At 32.4% G+C, this 21,995-nt stretch overlaps 1 protein-coding gene across 1 annotated transcript; it reads right to left on the minus strand.

The window, feature by feature from the left end:
• Nucleotides 1–1,773: 1,773 nt before the first annotated feature.
• LOTGIDRAFT_173315 (hypothetical protein) lies at nucleotides 1,774–14,378 on the minus strand (the record flags this gene model as incomplete). Its single annotated transcript, XM_009050786.1, has 18 exons — nucleotides 1,774–2,102; nucleotides 2,417–2,567; nucleotides 3,074–4,004; nucleotides 4,307–5,453; nucleotides 5,708–5,830; nucleotides 6,224–6,826; nucleotides 7,184–7,285; nucleotides 8,499–8,700; nucleotides 9,432–9,609; nucleotides 10,046–10,337; nucleotides 10,757–10,807; nucleotides 11,126–11,197; nucleotides 11,581–11,655; nucleotides 12,188–12,355; nucleotides 12,822–12,914; nucleotides 13,292–13,655; nucleotides 14,196–14,297; nucleotides 14,376–14,378. The coding sequence occupies 18 exons, from the start codon at nucleotides 14,376–14,378 to the stop codon at nucleotides 1,774–1,776; spliced, it is 4,986 nt and encodes a 1,661-aa protein (XP_009049034.1).
• Between the last annotated feature and the right edge of the window lie 7,617 nt (nucleotides 14,379–21,995).

The following is a 21,995-nucleotide window of genomic DNA, read 5'->3' on the forward strand; positions in this document are numbered from 1 at the left end:
AATAAATATGTTTACAATTGCGCCTTAGGGGCTCCGTACATTTCAGTAACTAACTACAACTAATAATCAATGTAATATCACAATATATTTAATACAAATTAAAACAAAGAAATACAATGAACTAACAAAGGTAACATAATAATAATAATAATCGATAACTAAATTATAACAACTTTTATTCAATAAAACATAATGATTACCATTCAATTTATACAATAATTCAAATATTCCATTCATAATGAGCACTATTTACTAGTCTCTGACACCCAGACCTCTCCTTGCATCACATCTAGTGTAAACAAAGAGGAACTGGGTGATAGAGGCTGACTATATACATGTTAAAATTGGATTTATTTACATTTAAAATCACTATCTGGGGGATTTCTTGTCAATTACAATGCTGTGCAAAACCCTGATTGAGACATGTTGAACAGTTACAATACGAAAATCCATTCTGGCCTTCATAGAATTGATAATTTCCATTTTGAATTGATTTCTAATTAAACTACAACTGTTTGAATTTTGGCGTTGATGAGCCCTTGTACCTTATTAATCAATGTTTTGTCCACACTAAGTGATGGAGAGGACCTCCAGCAATGTTATAGAAAATTTAAAATAATTTGGGATAATTATGTACAAGATCTTTGTATTTATATTGCACAAACTATATCACAAGTAGCACTATACAATATTAGAGAGCACAGAGAAACATAGAAACACTGGACATAAGTTTAATTGAGGGGAGAAGGGGGGTGATCAGAGGGACGTATAAAATGAGATTAGATAATGAAAATGTACACAGAGACATGAATGAATATTATACATTATGACGGACTACATCTTCACAATTTCAAGCTATTATGAACTGGGTCTAATACCTTGACTGCAATATCCACGTTTCTTGTATTACAGAATAAAACCATTTGATCGTATTGTACACTAAGGAAATACCGAGCTCTTGACATAAGGCATGTATGGTTTATGGTTTACAGACTTTCTGTCTGGGCTCAGACTCACTGTATTCAGTAGCAAACAGTCCAATCAAATGGCTGCATTCTGTGATACAAAAACGGTGACTACTGCAGTCAAGGTATAAGTTGGTAATAGCTTGATATTATGAAGATGTACTGACTAGTTATATTACATAATATCAGTATAATATATAATACTTTATCCTTCATATCTAAAACCAGCTGTCCTGCTGAGGATTGTGTATCTTAAACACTTTCAGTAATTTGTATTAAAACATTTTTGGCCTTGTAGAGTACCATTGGAACATTATCCAATTTAGGCTAAGTCTGTTTCAAAATGAGAGTGATAGCAAGGTATGTTATGAATGGTCGAATATTGTGGCATCACAATCTTCAGAGCGCAGTGCCCTGGAATTAGGAACAGGGAACTGCTAACAAAAATCTTTAGATAACAATTTTTGTAATTGTGGAATTTTACAATGAGAAATACAAAAACAATACGAAAAAAACGAAAGTTTTTTGTAAAACAGGACCCAGCTTCTGACACTAGGGTGGCACTCAATTTGAGAGTTCTGTGTGTTCCAATTTTGATCTCAATCGAGCGTTATGGAAGAAGATAAGTATTCCCATCCATTTCTTTCTCTGTCATTCTGTCTACACGTTTTTTTTGTGTATACATGGAACGTGTTCTGATTCCATGTGCAACCCTTTGATAATTATGTAATCCTTTGATAGAAGAATGAAACCATATCTCAACTCACAGCAGTCATCTGAATTAATTCAATTAAAGATAATACATTGTCTATTCTCTATTCGAATCCTCAGCTTCACCAACATAAACACCACTCTCACAACTTAAAGATGCACTACGATAAATATGTTGATGATCATCTACGGCAGCATCAGCATATGTCGCCAACGAGTCACTAATTTGATAAATTTGTAAAATGGGAAATTTGCCCATAATTAATAAATAATATCTAGCTAGCCGAATTCCAGCATTACACAATAAAATAAAACATAATACAAATATTAAATATGTCAATATACAGAATACCAGTCCACGTACTGTCTTCAACAAGGGTGATAACTCTTCTATAACTAACGCTGTAATCTGAGCTGTATCAACATCTGAAAGTATATGAATTACATTGTCATTTGACACGGAATCAAAAATATATTTACTCATGTTGAGTGAACAAGTCATTGGCTCTTAATCCTAAGTTAAGGTTAAATTTCTTAGCATGGCACAAGGTGGATCCTTCAGATAAATAAAGACAGTTCTCCCTGTACAGATAAACTATTGTGTCTTATCTGTCAGTTAATAAAAAATGAAATGAAATGAATGGAGTTTTAAGCTTTAAGTTGTAAAAACGACGATTTATCACAGTATATCTAAACAATATAATCAAAATAGACATTGTACTATAGATAGGCCTACTTACCATCAATAACATGTTGTTGTAGAGGTAGAAAATTACATGATGATATTGGTGGGGGTGGGGCTGATTGTAATAACATATTAATATCAATATTACAATCATTAATACCAGAATTCTTACAAACAGATAGTAATATATCTAATATATAACGTGTCTGAAACATACAATACAAAACAACATATAAAAAAACTCAATCAATTTACAGTCAAACCCAGGCCCGTAACTGAAAATTTGTTCCGGCTGACCCATACCATCACTACCAGTGAACACCACACCCCCTTGACCCTCCAGGTATATTACTTGTGCCTCTGAACAATGAAACCCCATCTAAAAGGGACTGAAGGATAATGACAAGATAAAGGGGTTTAGAGGGGAATGATCTTTAAGATCCGTTGAATACTTTATCTGTGTATAAATGTAGGGCGTATGTATGAATTAGAAAAGATCAATATCATTGAAAGTTTACATTTTATCTATTAGCCTATATCGTGATACACCTCATATCATAGCCTATATATCACAGCCTATATATCACAGCCTATATATCACAGCCTATATATCACAGCCTATATATCACAGTCTATATATCACAGTCTATATATCACAGTCTATATATCTTGATAGTTATCACATAGTGATATGATGGGCAATACAACTTACCTGTTTATGAAATGTATCAGCTAAAAGTTGATTAACATAATTAATATCTCCATCAACTGTTTCTTTCATATTTAATAATAATAGATTTAATTTATCAACGGTTTCTGCCAAATGTCTGTTAATCATGACCGTCTGCCATTGTAATTCTGTGACTACCACATCTGCTCCCACTAATACCTCAATATTAGCTTGATTGAACCAATTATCAACGGCATATATTAAACAACAAACTAACACTAACGCACCAATACTTAACGCTGAACGCCAGGTCAATCTGGATAACACTGAACGATGAATCCAATGAATTATTGTCATACATTCACTCAAACAGAAATCATTGGCTTTTGGAACTGAAGCTGATGATTGGCTCTTTTTATACGCCCAGATATCGCGTAAAATGTCTTCTTTACACTTTGGATAATTTTGAATAAACGACATTCCAAATTCATTGTCTGAGGCCAGATCTTTGGCAGCGTTTTCTTTGTAGTATTTAAATGCATTTTCTATTTCAATGTCTACAGTTGATGGTGGATGTTGACCTGTTAATAAAATATGAATTTTCCGCGAACTTTCATCAGTTGGAATTTTTACCTCGTATCCCACTTTGGACATTTTGATTTGTTTCCATAACCACGATAGACGATAACACCACAGTATAATATCCAATATAATAAATAAACAAATAAATAAATACATAACAATATTATAATCACTGGATTCAAGGTCTTTATCGCTAGTTGTATTACTGGATCCAGAATCAAAATGGATTCCATGGCGTTTAAAATGAGTATTATTTTCATTGATCACTTGATATAAGAAATTTTGAGATTTCATTGAATATGTTGGTATTTTATGAGAATGTTTTGGTAAATATGGTTCTAGAAAATCTTCTGGCTGGTAGTCCTCAGATATTGGTGCCATTTCCAGAATCCTGAAAATAAAAATTGAAATAATAAGAAACAGATGATAAACAGATCCCATGTTATGGCATTTCAGTGCCAATGTTGCCAAAATTGCTTGGAATTATTCAAAATGAATTGGATGATATCCATCTTGCAACATTAAACTACCATTGTGTCAAGCACAGTTCTTAAAAGAGTACTAATATTTTAAGCCTGCAAAAACCTAAAAGAGATATCAGATCAACTGTTTTCAGCTTTTTGGAGAAACAAGTGTTAAAGACCATTTCATAATTATTTTGCGAAATTTTAGGGTATATAATATTAGAGGTACCTTGCTGTTACATGGTCAGTAACAGACATCAGAGATTCTGCTTTATCAATCTGTAACCAGGATACAAACTTTTTAATCTGATTTTCTGTCATTTCTTTACCTAGTTTCATCTTATCACCATCTCCCAGAAATATATCCTTGGGGAAATCCAACCATCTATTATCAATGACAGATATCAGAAAATATTTATACATGCTTAGAAAATGTTTCAGATCTTGTCTCATTGTTTTGTTTAAAATTTTAACGTAGCCATTCAAAATTTCATCCACCATATGATTTTCTATCTCAAAATATTTTTCCACGTGATGTTGCAAAGATCCATTTTGAACATATATTGCTTCTAGATATTTATGCGTGACTTGAGCATAACCATGAACTGATGACTTGGCTGTTTGATGTAAATGATGTTTACACGCACGTTCGCGACTTTTATATTGTTTATGAATATCATTCATTTCTTTGATTTCTGTTAATTTTAGATCTTGAAGAGTCAAATTGACACGTTTTTCTAAACGATCACTAAAATCATTGAGTTGGGTTAAATCTGGCAACACTGACTTCTGATAAGCAAACAGAATTCCAAAACTGACAGAAAAAGTTAAAAATACACAGTACACTATATACAATATCACAAATAGATACATAACACATACGGACATTCTTTTACGTTTTGGTTGAATTTCACTTTGAAACATTTTCTCTGCTTCTTCTGGGTTTAAAACAGTCATTTCTGCTTGTTTGTCTGTTCTTTCATAATTATGTGGAGCTCGAACAGTAAAACACATGTAAAATATAAACATGACCCATAATAGAACAATTGTCATTACAATAAATATCAAAATCGTGACCCACGGAGGAGACTCTGTCATAATTTGTTCTCGTACCGCCAGTGAGGTTTTCATTTTATCAGCCACGGAAACAGATCTAGGGGAGATAATTGATGATAGTACAAGTTGGTGTGTGGCCACAGAATCATTAATATGAACAATAAATACATCAGGTAGATCACTTTTCTCACTGTCCACATTAAAATTGATCCAAAATTCACCACCACAGTGAACATAAACATCAAAAACACCAAAACTGTTAACAAGTAGTTTATCGAATAATTCTATGATTAAGATTCCAGGGCAACTGTACAGTGATCCTGAAAATTTAATTTAAAAGTAAATGGGCAGTCTGACAAAGGGGAACCGAGTCTGCAATTCCACTCAATAAGTAAGATACTGGACTTAACCAGAATTCGAACCAGGAACAAGCATAATTTCTTATAGGACAAAGAGAAAATTGGCCATAATGAAGTGGAGACAAAATGAAGGAGAGTGAAATAGGAATAATGGGAAGACACTAGTTTATGGTTTTTTTGTCAACCAGCAATCTATGTTAAATTATAAGTTATACCTGATATTCTGATGGTCCAATATTGCATGGGAGTGTTCCAGGTAACAGCACCTTGGAGAGTAGTAGATCTAACAACAGTGGGTGTACCACTAGATTGAAAATATGATAAGATAGATTCTCTCTCTATAAAATAAAATAAAACCTGTAATTATCAAGATTGTCATATTGAACTGATCTTAACACAAACACGACAGTTCTTCAAGACAGATTGCTTTAAAACACCTCAAACAACTCATGAGATGTGCCATGTTGATCTGTCAACACATTTCTATAGGTTCACAGGATGAGTTGCTGTTGGTTCACATTGTGAATTCTGACTTCTCAAAGCAGAAAATATAATACAGGATAGATAATTTCCTCACTGCCTCTTGAGGTCTAAATCTCACTAAAAATTCAACACTTATGGGGTAAAAAGCTGAGCTTCGCGAGGCAGGCAGCTCAGCTAGTTCCTCTCGTCTACTGATTGATCTCAAATCTCCCTTCCTAAAGAAAAACAAATAAAATAAAGTTACTAACCATCAATAGTAAGTTTAACAATAGGTGAATCTTTACTTCGGTACATCTGATACTGCATTTCTTTCTTCGTATTTAATACTTTAGTTGTAACAGGTATGGAGGTTGATTTATACTGGGTTTGATTGGGAAATACTTTAGATAAGTTTTTCAGGCAGCCATCTTTGTACCAAGTTGATGAACTATAGCCAAATGGACGATAAAACTGGACCAATGTGGAGTATCGGAAGAATGTATCCTGTTTAGTTTTAAATCCTCGTCCTGTGTTAAATTCATCCTGATCTTTGAGAGGATGAAACTGAAATTCTCCCATTTGTTCGTTATAATCTTCATGTTTCCCTATAACAATCACCTCCTCCTCTAGTTTATATCGTGTATCGTGCATGATGTTTAAAAAATCTATTTTATGTTTTTGAGTTTGGTGAGATTGCAAGCTATTTGTCGTAAAACTGAAATTCTGTTCTGGTAAAACATATTTATAGTCTGGTATTTGTATAGAATAAGAAACATTGTAGAGATATTTGGGTTTCTTGTATTTTAAATGACACATGAATCTTTCCGATATTTTCTCATAAAATGGTGTCAAGGTAAATTGGTTGATATTGCCTGAAAGAAGGAGAACATATTAATGTTATAACTTGAATGATTTTACAAAATGTTAACCAGTTGATCACAAAGTAGCAAATCTAAACAAATTCTAGACATTCCTAGCCAGATTTGAAAAAGTTAACTTTCAGATCTTGAAGAAGTGTGGCCTCTCTAGTGACCAGTGTTTGATCATCAAGGCTGTAGTACCATAAACCATAGTAACATTAAGGTAAAGGGGGTTCTAGGTGGATTTAAAATACATATCTGAAAAAAATACACTTCAAGTTTGGTCATTGTTTCAAATGTGACCGTAGCCTCTATTGGCTGCATTATTCAAACATCTTGATAATATTTTATATTTTGTATAGTACATACCTTTAGCACATTCTACTTGAGGTTGAGGACAAGTTGATCTATGATACTGTAAACAATTACTATTACCATAACATTTTATACTACAACATTCTTCACCATACGCTACAATTATATACAAACAATTATATACAAACAATTATATACAAACAATTATATACAAACAATTATATACAAACAATTATATACAAACAATTATATACAAACAATTATAAAATGGGATAAATCACATGCAATTAGGGAGAGCATATTATCCAGACTCTGGGCATGAATACTGAGTACAGACTATACATATGTTGTTTTATACAAGAATTTGGGAATCACAGTTCTAGTGCTAGCATTTTGACTGGCCATCAACTGACAAAGAAAATTCTAGCAGTAAAGAACTGTTTATTTTTTTTCAACAAAAATGGAAACGGCAGCCATAATTGGAAATAAATTTTCCACTACATTCTGGATGTATAGTTTTTTGTACTTATGTGCAGACTGCACATGACATTCCCTAATCACATTTGAATAAATCTGCTACATTGTTAAAGGGTTAAATGAAATCTGTTTAATTAGTTATTTTCAGATACAGTAACAATCTTACAACCAGTTAAAGTCACACCTCACTGCCTCTATTTCTACCTATATCTTTCTCTGTCTCTGAACTTTCATCCCTCAAACTTTCTAAGTTTTACTCTGACCTCTGCTAATTTGTTTTTTTTAGGGGACAACCTGATTTTCATTCAGTACATTGTTTTGCAACTGAAAGGGCAGATTTCTATGTTTCTATGTCAATTGGAGACTAGTGGATATTGTCTGTATATTGAATCCTCTTCAATATCATGTAAAAATAGACTTATGATTTAGTGTTTGTACCAGATACTGTTTCAATATATTCTAGTTATTTTTATTTTCTATTATAAGGTATGTTATAGTTTCATAGTTTATATTTTTTGTGTACCTTGGTTACCATATGTCAGCCATCTTGGTTCTTGTGTTACAATAGTATAACGTTTACAGTATTACATTTAGACATTCGAATTATATTGAATAATTCATTTATCATTCAAATATATCCTACATTATATAAATTACATCATCCTTTCATTTTCAGATTTCTCTTGGTCTGGTATTTCAACTCATCATTAAGTTAGTTACCTTAATTTAAAACACCTTTATAGGGTAGGTTATATCATTGTATTTATTATACACCTTAACTAAACACCATACACCATTTCCCCTCCGCATATATTACTCGCCCCTTCACAATCAAGTCGGGCCTGATGAGCATTCAGACTACATATTGATGCATATTCAAAATTCCACTTACTTTTATTGGTACAGATGTTCTTATCTAAACATTTATGACATTCATTACCATACTGTCGACATTCAGCACTAGGAAATGACATCCTTTCAGGTTCTGGCATAGTTTTACCAAAAACTTCTGTTAATATATCATTTTCTTCGTCACATATAATATTATTAGCGTTCACATCATGTAGTTGTACTAGCTTCTTTCTACGATTAGTCTGAAATAGAACAAATAGTAATTTCAAAAATATCATTTGAAAATTGAAAAATTCATGCACTAAACCATCAAGAGAAATACTGATTGGTGATATACAGAATGATGTACATATAGGATTATAAAGAGGTTTTTCTAAACTTCTTATGTGTATCGGAGATACTGATATCGTGGATTTGCACTATCTAAATGTTCAGCAAGGCGTCTCAGATTCAGGAAATTTCAATCAAACTAGGTATTTTATTATGTTACTATCTGAATGGTTCTTCGATAATATAACAGCTTTTGCAACAGTTTCAGTGGAATTGCAAAAACCACAGACGTCTGACTGAAAATTAGTGTTATTAGTGTCCCCACACATAAATCCCAAACAGTGTATAAGGGCTTTCATTTCAACAGAATGATTTAAAGGAACTTTCTGTTGAAAGGAACTCTGAAACTCTGCCAGTGCTAAGCTTACTCTTATCCTGTCAATCCTGTCAATGTCAATCTTATACCTTGACATCATTGGGCACTCTTCTGTTGGGTGTTCTGATCCCTACATTCAGTAGCGTATGATTGAATTATATTAGTGATTTAATTCAATCATACGCTACTGAATGTAGCCAATCAGAACACGCAACAGAAAGACTTTAAACAATATAGGTTATTTATCTTTAAACCTACCCTACAATCCAATCAAATTGCTGTATTAACATTACATTTTGAAGATAACGAACATATAAAATTTCATACCTGATATTTGGTACATATTTCATTAATATGTCGTTTTAAATACACCTGACCATCTTGATAGTTGCTAGGACAACGGATCTTCGCTCTATCTTTAGAATTACATGCCACTTCTTCAGCTTGTGATATACGGTTCTTTATAATATCAAAATGTATAGAGTAATAATCTGGTATGGGGTGTCTGAAACATCATGTTAAATATGTTCATTATAAAATTAGAATTAAATCAAAACTAACATGAACCGGATAGTCTTCATATTCTACAACTGATAGACAGGCATCGTCATGCATCATGTGCAATTAGAAAATATTTGCCTGGACTATTTGGGATTCTCAAATGATCTTTAGCTTTCACAGCCTATAGCATACACGGCCCAGTTTATTGTGTCATTTGAATAACACGACTTGTATCACTGACAGGGGAAACCGGGTTGCTAAAAAAGGTAGAAAAAAATGAGATCAATATCCAATGTAGAAGATCAAATGAACAATTTCATACACATGCTCATAAGATTTCACATGTATGTTGGCAATCTGAATTCCTTCAAGAAACGGCTCGAAGCATAGTCAGTATGAGCTTTGTAAAACTGGTTGTTTCTTACTTAATGCTTTCTTACCTACAATAATATTCAGCTACATGAGAATACTTCTTCTTCATTTCTTCTGAGACGTTTTTATCAAAATGTAGGAAATATAAACCATCATCTTCATGATCTAGATCTACGTACTCTGGCACCAGATAAACTCCTGATACACTAATCTTAATCTCTAATCCAGACTCACGCTTCCATACAAAATCTAGTGACTGTTGATTATTGGTGATATACATAGTGGTCTCTAATTCTTTCATATCTTTTAATCTTTCAATAAACACATTAGATGATGATGTCATACTGATATTAGTCCCATCTGAAAATAAATGGATATTAAATTAGTAAAAGTACGTCTAACCAGTGACAGCATACTAACAGAGGCGGAGCCAGGTTTACGTCAGAGAGGGGGCGAGATATCAGAGATTGTCTGATCTCTTATCTAGTAATGAGATTTTTGCACTAAAAACTTGCTTTCGGGGCTGCAACTACCCCCTCTGCCCCCCATTTGGCTCCACCACTGCATACTAGGTAATGTATGTGGGCATCTTCATGACTGATTCATTCCTACCTGGGTTTAGAAGGATATAAAAGTGTGTGATGTGTTTTGTACACACCAGATCAAGGGTTTCTTAAATGAAAGTTCTTGTTCAGATCTTATAATAGAGTTAATTAACTGTTCACTGATTTGTATTGTAATAGCTTGACATTATAAAGATTGACTAATGTTAATCTTACCAGAAGAAGTGGTAGAGTTTGGTGGTACAAATCCCACAGGAAATGATACATCTGAAAATGAAAGGTTTACCCGGTTACTATAATCAACTCTTAAGATTGTCAGACTTTTACATATAAACTAAGCGAATCAATAACAGTGTTCATATCTCACTGTCGAACTTTGAGCCTTCAAACCCATGTGTACCAGAATTATCTGCATTTGACAGTGAAAATGACGACTCGTCTTTTCTTGATATGTTGTTTGAAGTATATTTGAAGAGATTATGCTATTTAAGTTCTAGTAGTTCTGAAGACTATTCACAAATATTCAAGATCCAAAGCAACTCCCAAAATGGCGAACTTTAACATAATCCTGATTATATTACTTACCTACACATACTGTATCTTTAGTTGTTGAACAAACAGCAGCTTCATACTGAGATCTTTGACAAGATGTACATTCTAAAAAAATAATAGACATATACAGACTTTTAGACCTACATTATCTTGAGCAGGACATTTTACATTGCAAAAAATAAATCTGTAATATTCTCAACCAACATCACTTATAGTTTACTTTACTACTTTACTTTTTTCAATCACTGAAAGTCTGTTGATGATGCAACTAGTTGAATCAATGACCCATCCAATGATCGTATGAGACAAAATTTGTCACACATAAATATATTTTTCATTTGATGGAAATATAGGACAAGCTCTATATTCTTTTGATCTATGGAAAGGAAATTTTTGAGAGCTAATGAAATCAATAGACTGTGTCACATGACGTCAAATGGATGAGTGTTCATTCATGATAAATCCATCTATAAACTAAAGAGACTTACTCTTACAAACAGAATCAGTTGTAGCTGTACAGGATGATGTCATATAATATCCATCAGGACATGATTTACTACATTCTAGAATATAATATTGATACCTATAGTATATAGCAAATCATCTTTAACATAGATATATTGCACACAACTTGGTAAGTAAGGTAGAATTGTGGAATATGCATAGATATTACTAAGCACTACAATGGTGTCTGCATTTTATTGTCATGATAAGGTGTGCATTGTTTACAGTGAAAGATTTTTCAGGGTAAGAAGGAGTACAAACAACATTAATAATTATACTGTACACTTATTTACATAAACAGTTAATTATAATTAAGCACAATAATCCACAGGATAAGTTTGTACAACTCGTCCCATACACAATTGGTATTTGTAGCCTAAGTCAGTCATTTGAGCTGCTCCATTGGTCAAGTCTGGCAAATGGAGCCAAATCAACATCCCTGAGCCTAAAACTTGACAAATGTCCTTAATACAAATCAGAACAGGATCACTTGGATGTAATAAGACCTAATTCTGACTCACATAAAACAAAGAGTTATTATCATTTATAACTAAATAATAAATGTGACTTTCAAAATGAATATAATATTACCTGAACAGGTATTGTCATTATAATAATATCCTCTTTTGCATCTACAGGCTACAGATGATTGGCCATTACCATTACTATATCCATTGCTATTACCATTACTATCACCATTACCATTACACACAGCATACGTCTCACATACAGAAAGATCCTCTTTACAGTCCTTCTTATCTACATAATAGATGTATCAAATTTATTTATCCAACTAAGGTTCAAATCATAGTATTGTTCAATGTTGTATTGCCATAACTGTATTGACTATGTTAATTATAACAATATTTTTTCTTTTCTTTTTTTGATCTGGTTCTGATTCTCAAAAATCTTGTACTAAGTATGGAATTTAAATAGATATTGCCCACTTCAAAAATTGACTCGACTGCAATAAGTCACTGAATATAAAAAGTTGTGACTCATTAACTCTATTTTGTTACCATCATGACCTGGCATATCGAAACAAGTCATAATCACTTAATTTAAAAAAAATCATGGATCTATAATATATGAAACCTCATAGAGCAAAGAATTGTGCCATCATTCTGCAAACCGAGAACATTTGGGTCACTGTGACTTTTTTTAAAACTATGCAAGGTCACGAATGAGACATTACTATTATAAAAGATAATAAATTTAGACATACCATAGAGTTGTAATCTAGAAACCAGTGATAAAACAGTTTTATTCAGTTTTAATTTTCTTATATCAGGATCTTCAGAATACATTCTTACTTTTCCTATAAAAACATTAAAAAATACTATGTTCATTCAAAACAAGAGCAAGCTACTCTTAAACAGACAGTCTGAAAAGTATCCAGACTTTGTCACTTTGTATCTTTAATGGTAAATACAACCGTCATTATGGAGAGCATGTTTAATTCTTAAGTTATTTCACACACTTTTCAAAATAAATAAGGCTTGATGATCCTTAATATATTGGAGCTACTATTTCGAGCATGAACCTAATCAAATTCATAATTTGCACAAACTATTAAATTCTTTTCCATGACACCCCTTTTGATAATGCTGTTAAAAATCAGAAGTATTCTGAGATACAAACACATTACTTGGCTGTTCAATGCATCTCTATATGATAATACAAGTGTCAACTTACTAATAAGATTATGAGGAAGACCAATATGGAGCTGAACATGTTGAGATGTAAAATTCAAACTAGTTGTAGCACAAACTAAACCAATCAGGAATGTTGTTAATAATACTATAATACACCTCCGACCATGTGATGAACCTTGGTTACCAGATGATGAACCTTGGATACCAGATGATGAACCATGGAAACTGGATGATGAAACATGATTTATAGATGCTGGACCTTGGTTACTAGATGATGAGCCTTGGTTACTAGCTAAGGAGCATTTGTTTATTAATGAGGAACCATGGTTACAAGATGAGGTGGTGGAATGTTTGATGTTTAAGAAAGTTTTTGTAGTTTTATTCTCTTCTTCTTTCGTATCATTCTGAAACACAAGGAATTCTCTACCATTAGGAAAACCTTTAAACAGACACCGGTGTGGAGAGCAATGATTTCAGTCAGAGCAGAGCCAACTTGATTTTTAAACTTTATAACAGAATACAAGTTTTTGATCTTAAAAACATTACACCATGCAGTGTTTGTAGCAAAGAAATTTTGCCAGAAAACCCCATAAGCTTTTTCTTTTTTGATTTTTTGACCATGCCATAAGCATAGTCAATCTAATTGTACCACAACATCATTTCTTACAAAGATATTTTTGAACATTGTGCACTATTTATTAGCCAAAATGCACCATCACTTCTAAAAATTGTTTTAGTGTAGAACTCTCTCAGACGCTCCATTTGAACCTTGTGCCTATGAAACTTACACATATCTCCTGTATTTTGAATTTCAACCTAGACAGTTGACAGTAAATCTGCTCGCTATATGCATCCCCAGTCTGAGAGGCTGGCGTCGACACTGTTCTCTTACAACAACATCAAACATGAAGTGGTATGGACTGAAATATATATTCTGTATATACCTGAGTTGTAATCATTCTAAAATTATAATTATCCATTATCTCTCTTGATTCTCTCTCCTGAATTCTACTTCCATCTTTCACTATGGTAGTTACCTGTCTTACCTGTAATAAACAAAAATATGGCAAATAGAATAAAGTTTTTGATATAATTTTATACACAAAGAGCCCTTAATCCCTTACCATGTTAAAGAATCGTCAAACTTTCATTGTAGTGATTCTCAAATTTTCTCTGAAAACCAAAACTTCTGCCAACTGAAAACACATTTATTCCATTTTGATATTTTCTTTATATCACCTGAAAAGGTTCTATATCATGTTTAAAATATATACTCCAATATTTCAGGGGAGAATATTGTCAATACATGTCCAATCTTTGACACAGTCAATCTCGAAACTGTCATTGTCCATTGATACGCTCCCGGTCTTTGTTAGAATTATAAATCATTGAAATCCATGCCTTACTTATAAACCCCAAAAACAGTATACACCTGACCTAAACAGAGTATATTATTGACCTAATGTAGTATATAAGTTAATGTAAGATTTAATATATTTTAAGTAGTCTATAATCAGTATAAAATAAACAAAATAAATCTTATATCCTACTTATTATATATCATCTATATTACACCTTATATTTTAACTGAAGGATATAACTTAAAGGGACATTCTGCTTTTTTTGTGGGTAGAAAAATTTTTTTGCTCAAATTGTGAAAACTATAAACCAAAATCTAAAGAAATATCTACGTTTTTGATAATGAAAATGTTTTACAAAAAAAAAACGGAATGCCTCATTAATATTCCCTTAAGTTTTTCACAATCATTGGCCACAATATGATTAATATTGTATAAGACAGAATAAAACAGAGCCTGAAGCATGTTGTTATTCAGAGTTTAAGTCATATCAATGGACAATTGATGTATTAATCAAACAGTGAAAATATTTTGATATTGTAAATATTATCTTATGTATATTAATTAAATTGTCAACCCATCTTATTTACAAATGATTATATCCTGAAAAAAAATCATTATAACTCTATTAGCTCAAATATGGCATCAGTTAAATGCGTTTGAAGATTAAGCCTGCTATGAGCAAAATATTTAATATGTCATCCATAATACCATTGTTGTCTGGAATAAAAATAATCACAAGACTTCTTTCCCTTGAATTAGACATAGATCATCTGGAATTATTCTGAATTCATAAATGTTTCTTATTTAACACAAATATTTATAAAGTAGTTGCTTTACAAAACAATTTGTATGTGTAATGTAACAGGGTGCAGCCTGGTTCAGGGAAGGAGTTTTCAGCTTCACAATTGCCACAAAATTTGGGATACCAAGATGATTTGCAATTGCAAGACCCAACAAATGGAGTATGAATATTTTGTGGTGTAGGGAACTTCTGATCGAACTAGTCTACCAACTACTTATACTATTGTTCCTGAGCACAACATGAAAAAAATCCCAATCTCCTTCATAAACAATGTGTGACAACAGTTATCATTCATTTACCTTACATATATAATTTATCATATATCAATAATTGATTATCACATATTCAAGAGCACAGTTTGACCCAACTTACATGATATAAAGGACTTGATTGTTCCTTTAACTATATTTTCAGTAGTATTAATAACACCATTTATTATATAGTGACTATTTTCTACAATATACTAATAAGATTTGAAGTATTTTCAGTCTTTGTGACTATGTATAATAAGTTATGAATACCCTACCAGCAGGTGTCCACTGATAACATTGTGTAGGTTTATAAAAGATTTATTATTTGTTTTGAAAGGTAGCAATATAGAGAATTAGTGACCAGTCACCATAAAACTGTGAATAAATGTCAAAAATCTTTTGATCTAAATTTCTCTAGTAATGATGAGTTACATGGGATGAATAAATGGAATTCAACAATCTACTGTAGGTTATCTTTGCCTGAATTTGATTCAATCACTAAGTCATTCAGAAACTTGGTTAAAGAAGGGAAGGGGGGTTAGGTATGGGGCTTTACAACCCCACCCTGAAAAAATCAAATGGTTACATCATGGATTTTGTAAAACAAGAAAAAACATTACAGGTTTGACTTTTAAGATTCATTTAATAATAATAATAATAATAATAGTTATATGGCTCAAATTATTTTTTATTTTCTTTTGTGCCTTGATCAATATATTTCTGTGAATGGAAGAAATAGTAATACTCAAGCACTAATAAACAAGAAAGTTTTTAGGTTTTTCTTAAAGACAGGTTTTAAAAATCGCAGTTCACATCACAAAACAAAATCCAAGAAAATTGTCAGAGCCTTACTTAACGCACTGCTTCAAATTTAGCAGAATCACCTGCACCATGGCAAATTACATTATACTAAAACCATAAAATGTTAACATGTACTGAAGAAATAAATGGTTAAAATAGTACTTGATAGAATACACAGTGACACTAGTGTCTCTACTAATTACTGACTACATTCTAGATTCTAATAGGTTAATAACTCAACACTAATTTAACATAAAATATCAACTCTGTCCATTAGATCAAGATTTCAACTTGACTCTACCTTGTAGCTTGATCTCATTGACAATCTTTCGATTTCATGAATTCAAGGTTATTTGAGGTTTTTGTTCAGTGACGGCTCCATGCAATCAGAAGTACCATCGAAGAGTAGGCATAGTCTGCTCCACCCGCCACTGCTGAAATGGTCAATATCATGAGATACAACCAGGTCAATTCATGTCTGACCAAACAAATCAGCCAAAATGCCAGAAGCAGATGTATTGTATTTATGAAGGAGTTCTCCATAAAATTCCTAAATGACATTTGAAGTTTGTGTGTCAAGTAACCCTGTTTCAGCAATTTCAAAGTTAATACCCGACCTCTAGCTAGGAAGTGATCCTGTAGAAAAAGACAAGGCCGTTTCCCACACGGAATCCAGCCAAGAACTGTATGATACTTGTTGCCATGCCGTCCAAGACTGTAGTGTTAATCATCTAAACCTTGTTTTGCTGTAAATATCTTCTGTTTTAAGATTTTACAATCCAACCAATTGTCTAAAGAGATAACCACTTAACAACACTTACAGGATTCCCTTTTTCTTTGATGAAACATTTCTTCAATCTATTTATCAGCCAGAATTCTGCTAATATGGACGGATTAAACTATATAGAACCAATTTCATTTCAACCAATTTATTAAGTTTTAGTAGAGTCTGAGATAATGAAAGATTTATAAATTTATCTCCTACTGTTCTGTGAATTAAAGTTAATATGACCAGTTTAAGATAAGATTTCTATCACCATCAGGATAGAAAGAAAAGAAATAAACAAACATCAGACAAGGATAACAACTCTGGTTCAAAAGGATCCTTTCTACCAGCAGGTCCTTAGCCAAATCTCTCTCAGCATTAAACTTTCCTGGGTTATTCGTATCCATTTACAGCTGGGCCGAATGGAATAAGAGGAAATATGACTTATGTAAGGTCACCCGACTTCACATGCCAAATGAAATTAGAACCCATGACCACAATTTGTTCAATATAACAATATTGAGAAAATAACAAATAACAATCAGTGTTGTGTTTGGATGTTTAAATAAATCATGTAGTACATGTAGGAAAATGCACTAAAAACTCTTTTAGCAGATGCCACACCTTGGATCAGACGCACATGGCTGATACAAAAATAGAAATGTTTGTCACAGACTTCATCATTTTAATTCAAATTCTTGATTGTTGTTGAATTAATCTGATTGTGATTTCCATATCATCCACTTTGTTTCCTAATAATGAACAATAATAATACAACTTGCAAAAACAAGACAATAACTTTTGACGGTTTTAAATCTTGAGACTGAACTATCATCATCATCTTCATGTTTCATTAAAACACTCTAAACCTGTAACAACTGTCGTCTGACTGAAATAAAACTTCAGCTCTTCAAGAGTTTATCAGCAAATGTTTACATGACATCAATGATTTCTATCACTGTATTATGTTTCAGTTAAAAGGTTTGAGTACTTTATGTTGATTAGTCTTTCCTCACATTTCAATCATCCTTGACATACAATCATCATTCAATAACATACACAAAATAACATACCAAAACTATAACATAAAATAACATACCAAATTTATAATCAAAACAAACTTTGTACCAACATCAACAGTTCTTAAAAAATACAAAGGACTTTCTCTTTATGTTTGTTTAACTCTGAATAAAGCCAGAAAATTGTAGCCAAAATAATATTATAATTCTATCAAATCTATCCATGTTATTCAATTTAAATTTTTCCACTACACACATCAATACATACATCCTACCGTAGTTAAAAAAATACCTTCTTTCTCCGGTTTTGAAGAGTAGTATCTCAGGTTGATGCCTACCATCAGGTCGTTCCTGAGAAGCCTACCATCAGGTCATTCCCGTGAAGCCTATCATCAGGTCATTCCTGTGAAGCCTACCATTAGGTCATTCATGTGAACCTACCATTGGATCATTCCTGAGAAGCCTACCATCAGGTCATTCATGTGAACCTACCATTGGATCATTCCTGAGAAGCCTACCATCAGGTCATTCATGTGAAGCCTACCATCAGGTCATTTCTGAGAAGCCTACCATCAGGTCATTCATGTGAACCTACCATTGGATAATTCTTGAGAAGCCTACCATCAGATCATTCATGTGAACCTACCATTGGATAATTCCTGAGAAGCCTACCATCAGGTCATTCATGTGAACCTACCATTGGATAATTCCTGAGAAGCCTACCATCAGGTCATTCATGTGAAGCCTACCATTGGGTTGTAAACCACAGATACAAATCTAGATTACACAGCTTGAGATCAAATCGACCCTTTTAACATAACTTAGCTTCTCTCCAAACCATATCCAAAAACTGCTTTCAGGTAAAAAACCCGAAAAACTGCCCATTACAATACTGGAGTAACTTGCTGATGGTGATAGAGGCCTATGCCTATAGTTTACACAAATTAAATCACATCAGGGAACAACTCAAGGGTACATTGCTTGAAATCAGAAGTACAGAAGAACTGTTTAAATGTAAGAAAAAAGAAGGTGACATGTTAGCTTAATGTCATATTATTTATTTAGAAATTTAGCTGTTAATTAATGACTGGTGAAATACCATCAAAAAATAAACATTGTCAAGCTTCTTCATTTCATCCTTGACATTTGTACCCTTTAACTTCCTGAACTGATTTATCACAGAAATCACAGAAAATATGAAGGGCATGCTTAAATCTAGTATCAAACACTTTTTTCCAGATATATCTCGACCCTTGCTTGGATCCTCTCTCTGGTCTCCAAATCTGCCAGGAAGTGTCTGTGGCGTTTCTAGGAAACATTAGGTAAAGGGACAGAGAATGGACCATAAACTTTGTGAAATGATCCAACCCATGTCATTTTGTGTTGGAAATAACCATGTCCAAAAATAATATATCTAGATTTAATAATTCAACTAGAAATATATCTTAGCTTGACATACATCGCAACTCAGAGTTTCACACTACGATCTTCAGACAACAAATCTTTTTCAGCCAGTGTTCCAACTGAGGCTTATAAAAAAAAAATTCAGTCAAAATAGAGCTCAATACATTAATTGTAGAGTGATATAGAAATACCACTGTTAAAATAGTGCTCAATACATCAATTGTAGAGTAATATAGAAATACCACTGTTAAAATAGTGCTCAATACATCAATTGTAGAGTGATATAGAACTACCACAGTTAAAACAGTACTCAATACATCAATTGTTGAGTGATATAGAAATATTAAAACTTGAATCATGTTGTTATGCTATGAGATCTTCAGGCAACTCTAAAGCGTCAAACTCTGAAGAACAACATTGTTCAACTTCTGTTTTAACTCTTCTAGTAATTTAACTATCAAGATTATTGCAATATTGCACAGATATCTAGTGACTTATTCAGCACCAATATATTCAGTAGAATCACCAAGAATGCTTCGTACAAGACCTTGATAATTGTTTTAAAACAGATATAATGGATTACTTTCAGCCAAAAATACACTATTGGCACAGAATTGATAAAAAAAATCACTTTCAATATAAAATTAGTTTCTCAACTTCACTTATTTTAAACTCATTTCCATCAACACAAATATAAATCTAAATCATCCATTTGTATTTAGTTAATGTGAAAATTGTTACTTTTTCAATAATAAATCTTGAAATTAAACAAGAACTACTGTGTCGAAAAACATTTAGTAAAATCTAAAAATTAAGTATAGCTTTACCTGTAACAAACAATATAATATAAATAATGTTGAAGGATATATAGCAATGTACATGACACAAACCCAAACAATGTTACAAAATAGTTATATTATCACTTACACTTATAGTATTATTTTGACATATTTAAAATATTAGAACTCTTCAGTACTGCAAAATCTTTACCCTAATATATCTAAAGTGATTCTTAAAATTAAACCCTGTTAAAATGCTGTTAATATTAACATTACTATTATTTACCTATTTCATATTTTTTTAAATTTTATTTTTTATATGTTTTTGACCCAAAATATGTGTTGGAATTCACCAAAATCAATTCTTTTTTTCTACAATTTAGTTGATGGGGAACCCTCTAACACGATCCTTTTGAATTTTGAATCACAACCTCAACAGTTGTCCCCCCATTAAGTCAGTCAGCTGCCACTGTAGATATAGATCTAATTCCTATACCAGATTCTGTCTACCTTCTATCTTACTGGCAACAACCACTTTCAGAAAACATGAATTAAGCCTTGTTCTTAAACATTTTCACAGTAGACAATGAGGAGAACACATATAAAACCTGTTATAGTCTTTTAAAACTATCTATATATCTTGTTACTTGAACTGTTAGACTGCAAATGTACTCAAATAACTTCAAAACTGTCCAAAAACTGTCATGCTAAATAAGTTGAATTCATTAAATCCATAAAAATAGAATCATAACAACCTTAACAATGGTTGTAATTTTCCAGTCACATTTTAAAGATCAACTGCCAACAATATTCAAAATATAGTCTTCTAAGCTTGTTGCAAAATGACATGAAAAAAAAAAATGGAAATTATTTGTACTGAGCAGACTAAAGAAAAGAGATACAGTGTACAGAAACACTTCCCTTTTTCTACTGTATCTATAATCCCACAACCTACACACTGTACCAGACACTGTACCTCATCTATTTGAGACTTAATGAATCACATACATACATTCAGATATCAAGGGCAGTAACTCAGCAGAGCTAACAAAGAATACCCCTGACAATAAAAATCTGATAAGATTGATGCCTTTGTATTCCATCAAATTGGCAATTAGCAACCTAGAATGACACCAAATTGTTAACCTATACCTTGATGCCAGTGAAGAGACTGGATTTTCAAACTTTTGAGCTGCCCTGTTGGTCATATCTGGAAAATAGACCAAAATCAACAGCCATGGACAGACCATAAGACATGGTCAGTGCACAAACTTATAATTCTGATTCTGCAAAGCATGATTCCTGCAATTCCCATCACGGTTTTAAAATGAAAACGGATTCAAATGTAGCATCATTTCCAGAAATTCCATACTGCAACTAACCATTAGCCAACTTCACACAGTAAATGTTTATCACATCAGGGCACTGCACAATGCAAAATAGATCAACTACAACAATATGCCCAAACAATTTTATACCTCATTAGTATACAGATTGATACCAAAGACATTTGATCTGTGACTAGACTGGTTCTGATATCAATTCTACAGTCTGCATCAAT

This window comes from Lottia gigantea (genome assembly GCF_000327385.1).
Source record: "Lottia gigantea unplaced genomic scaffold LOTGIsca_155, whole genome shotgun sequence".
In the NCBI taxonomy this organism is placed as follows: domain Eukaryota; kingdom Metazoa; phylum Mollusca; class Gastropoda; family Lottiidae; genus Lottia; species Lottia gigantea.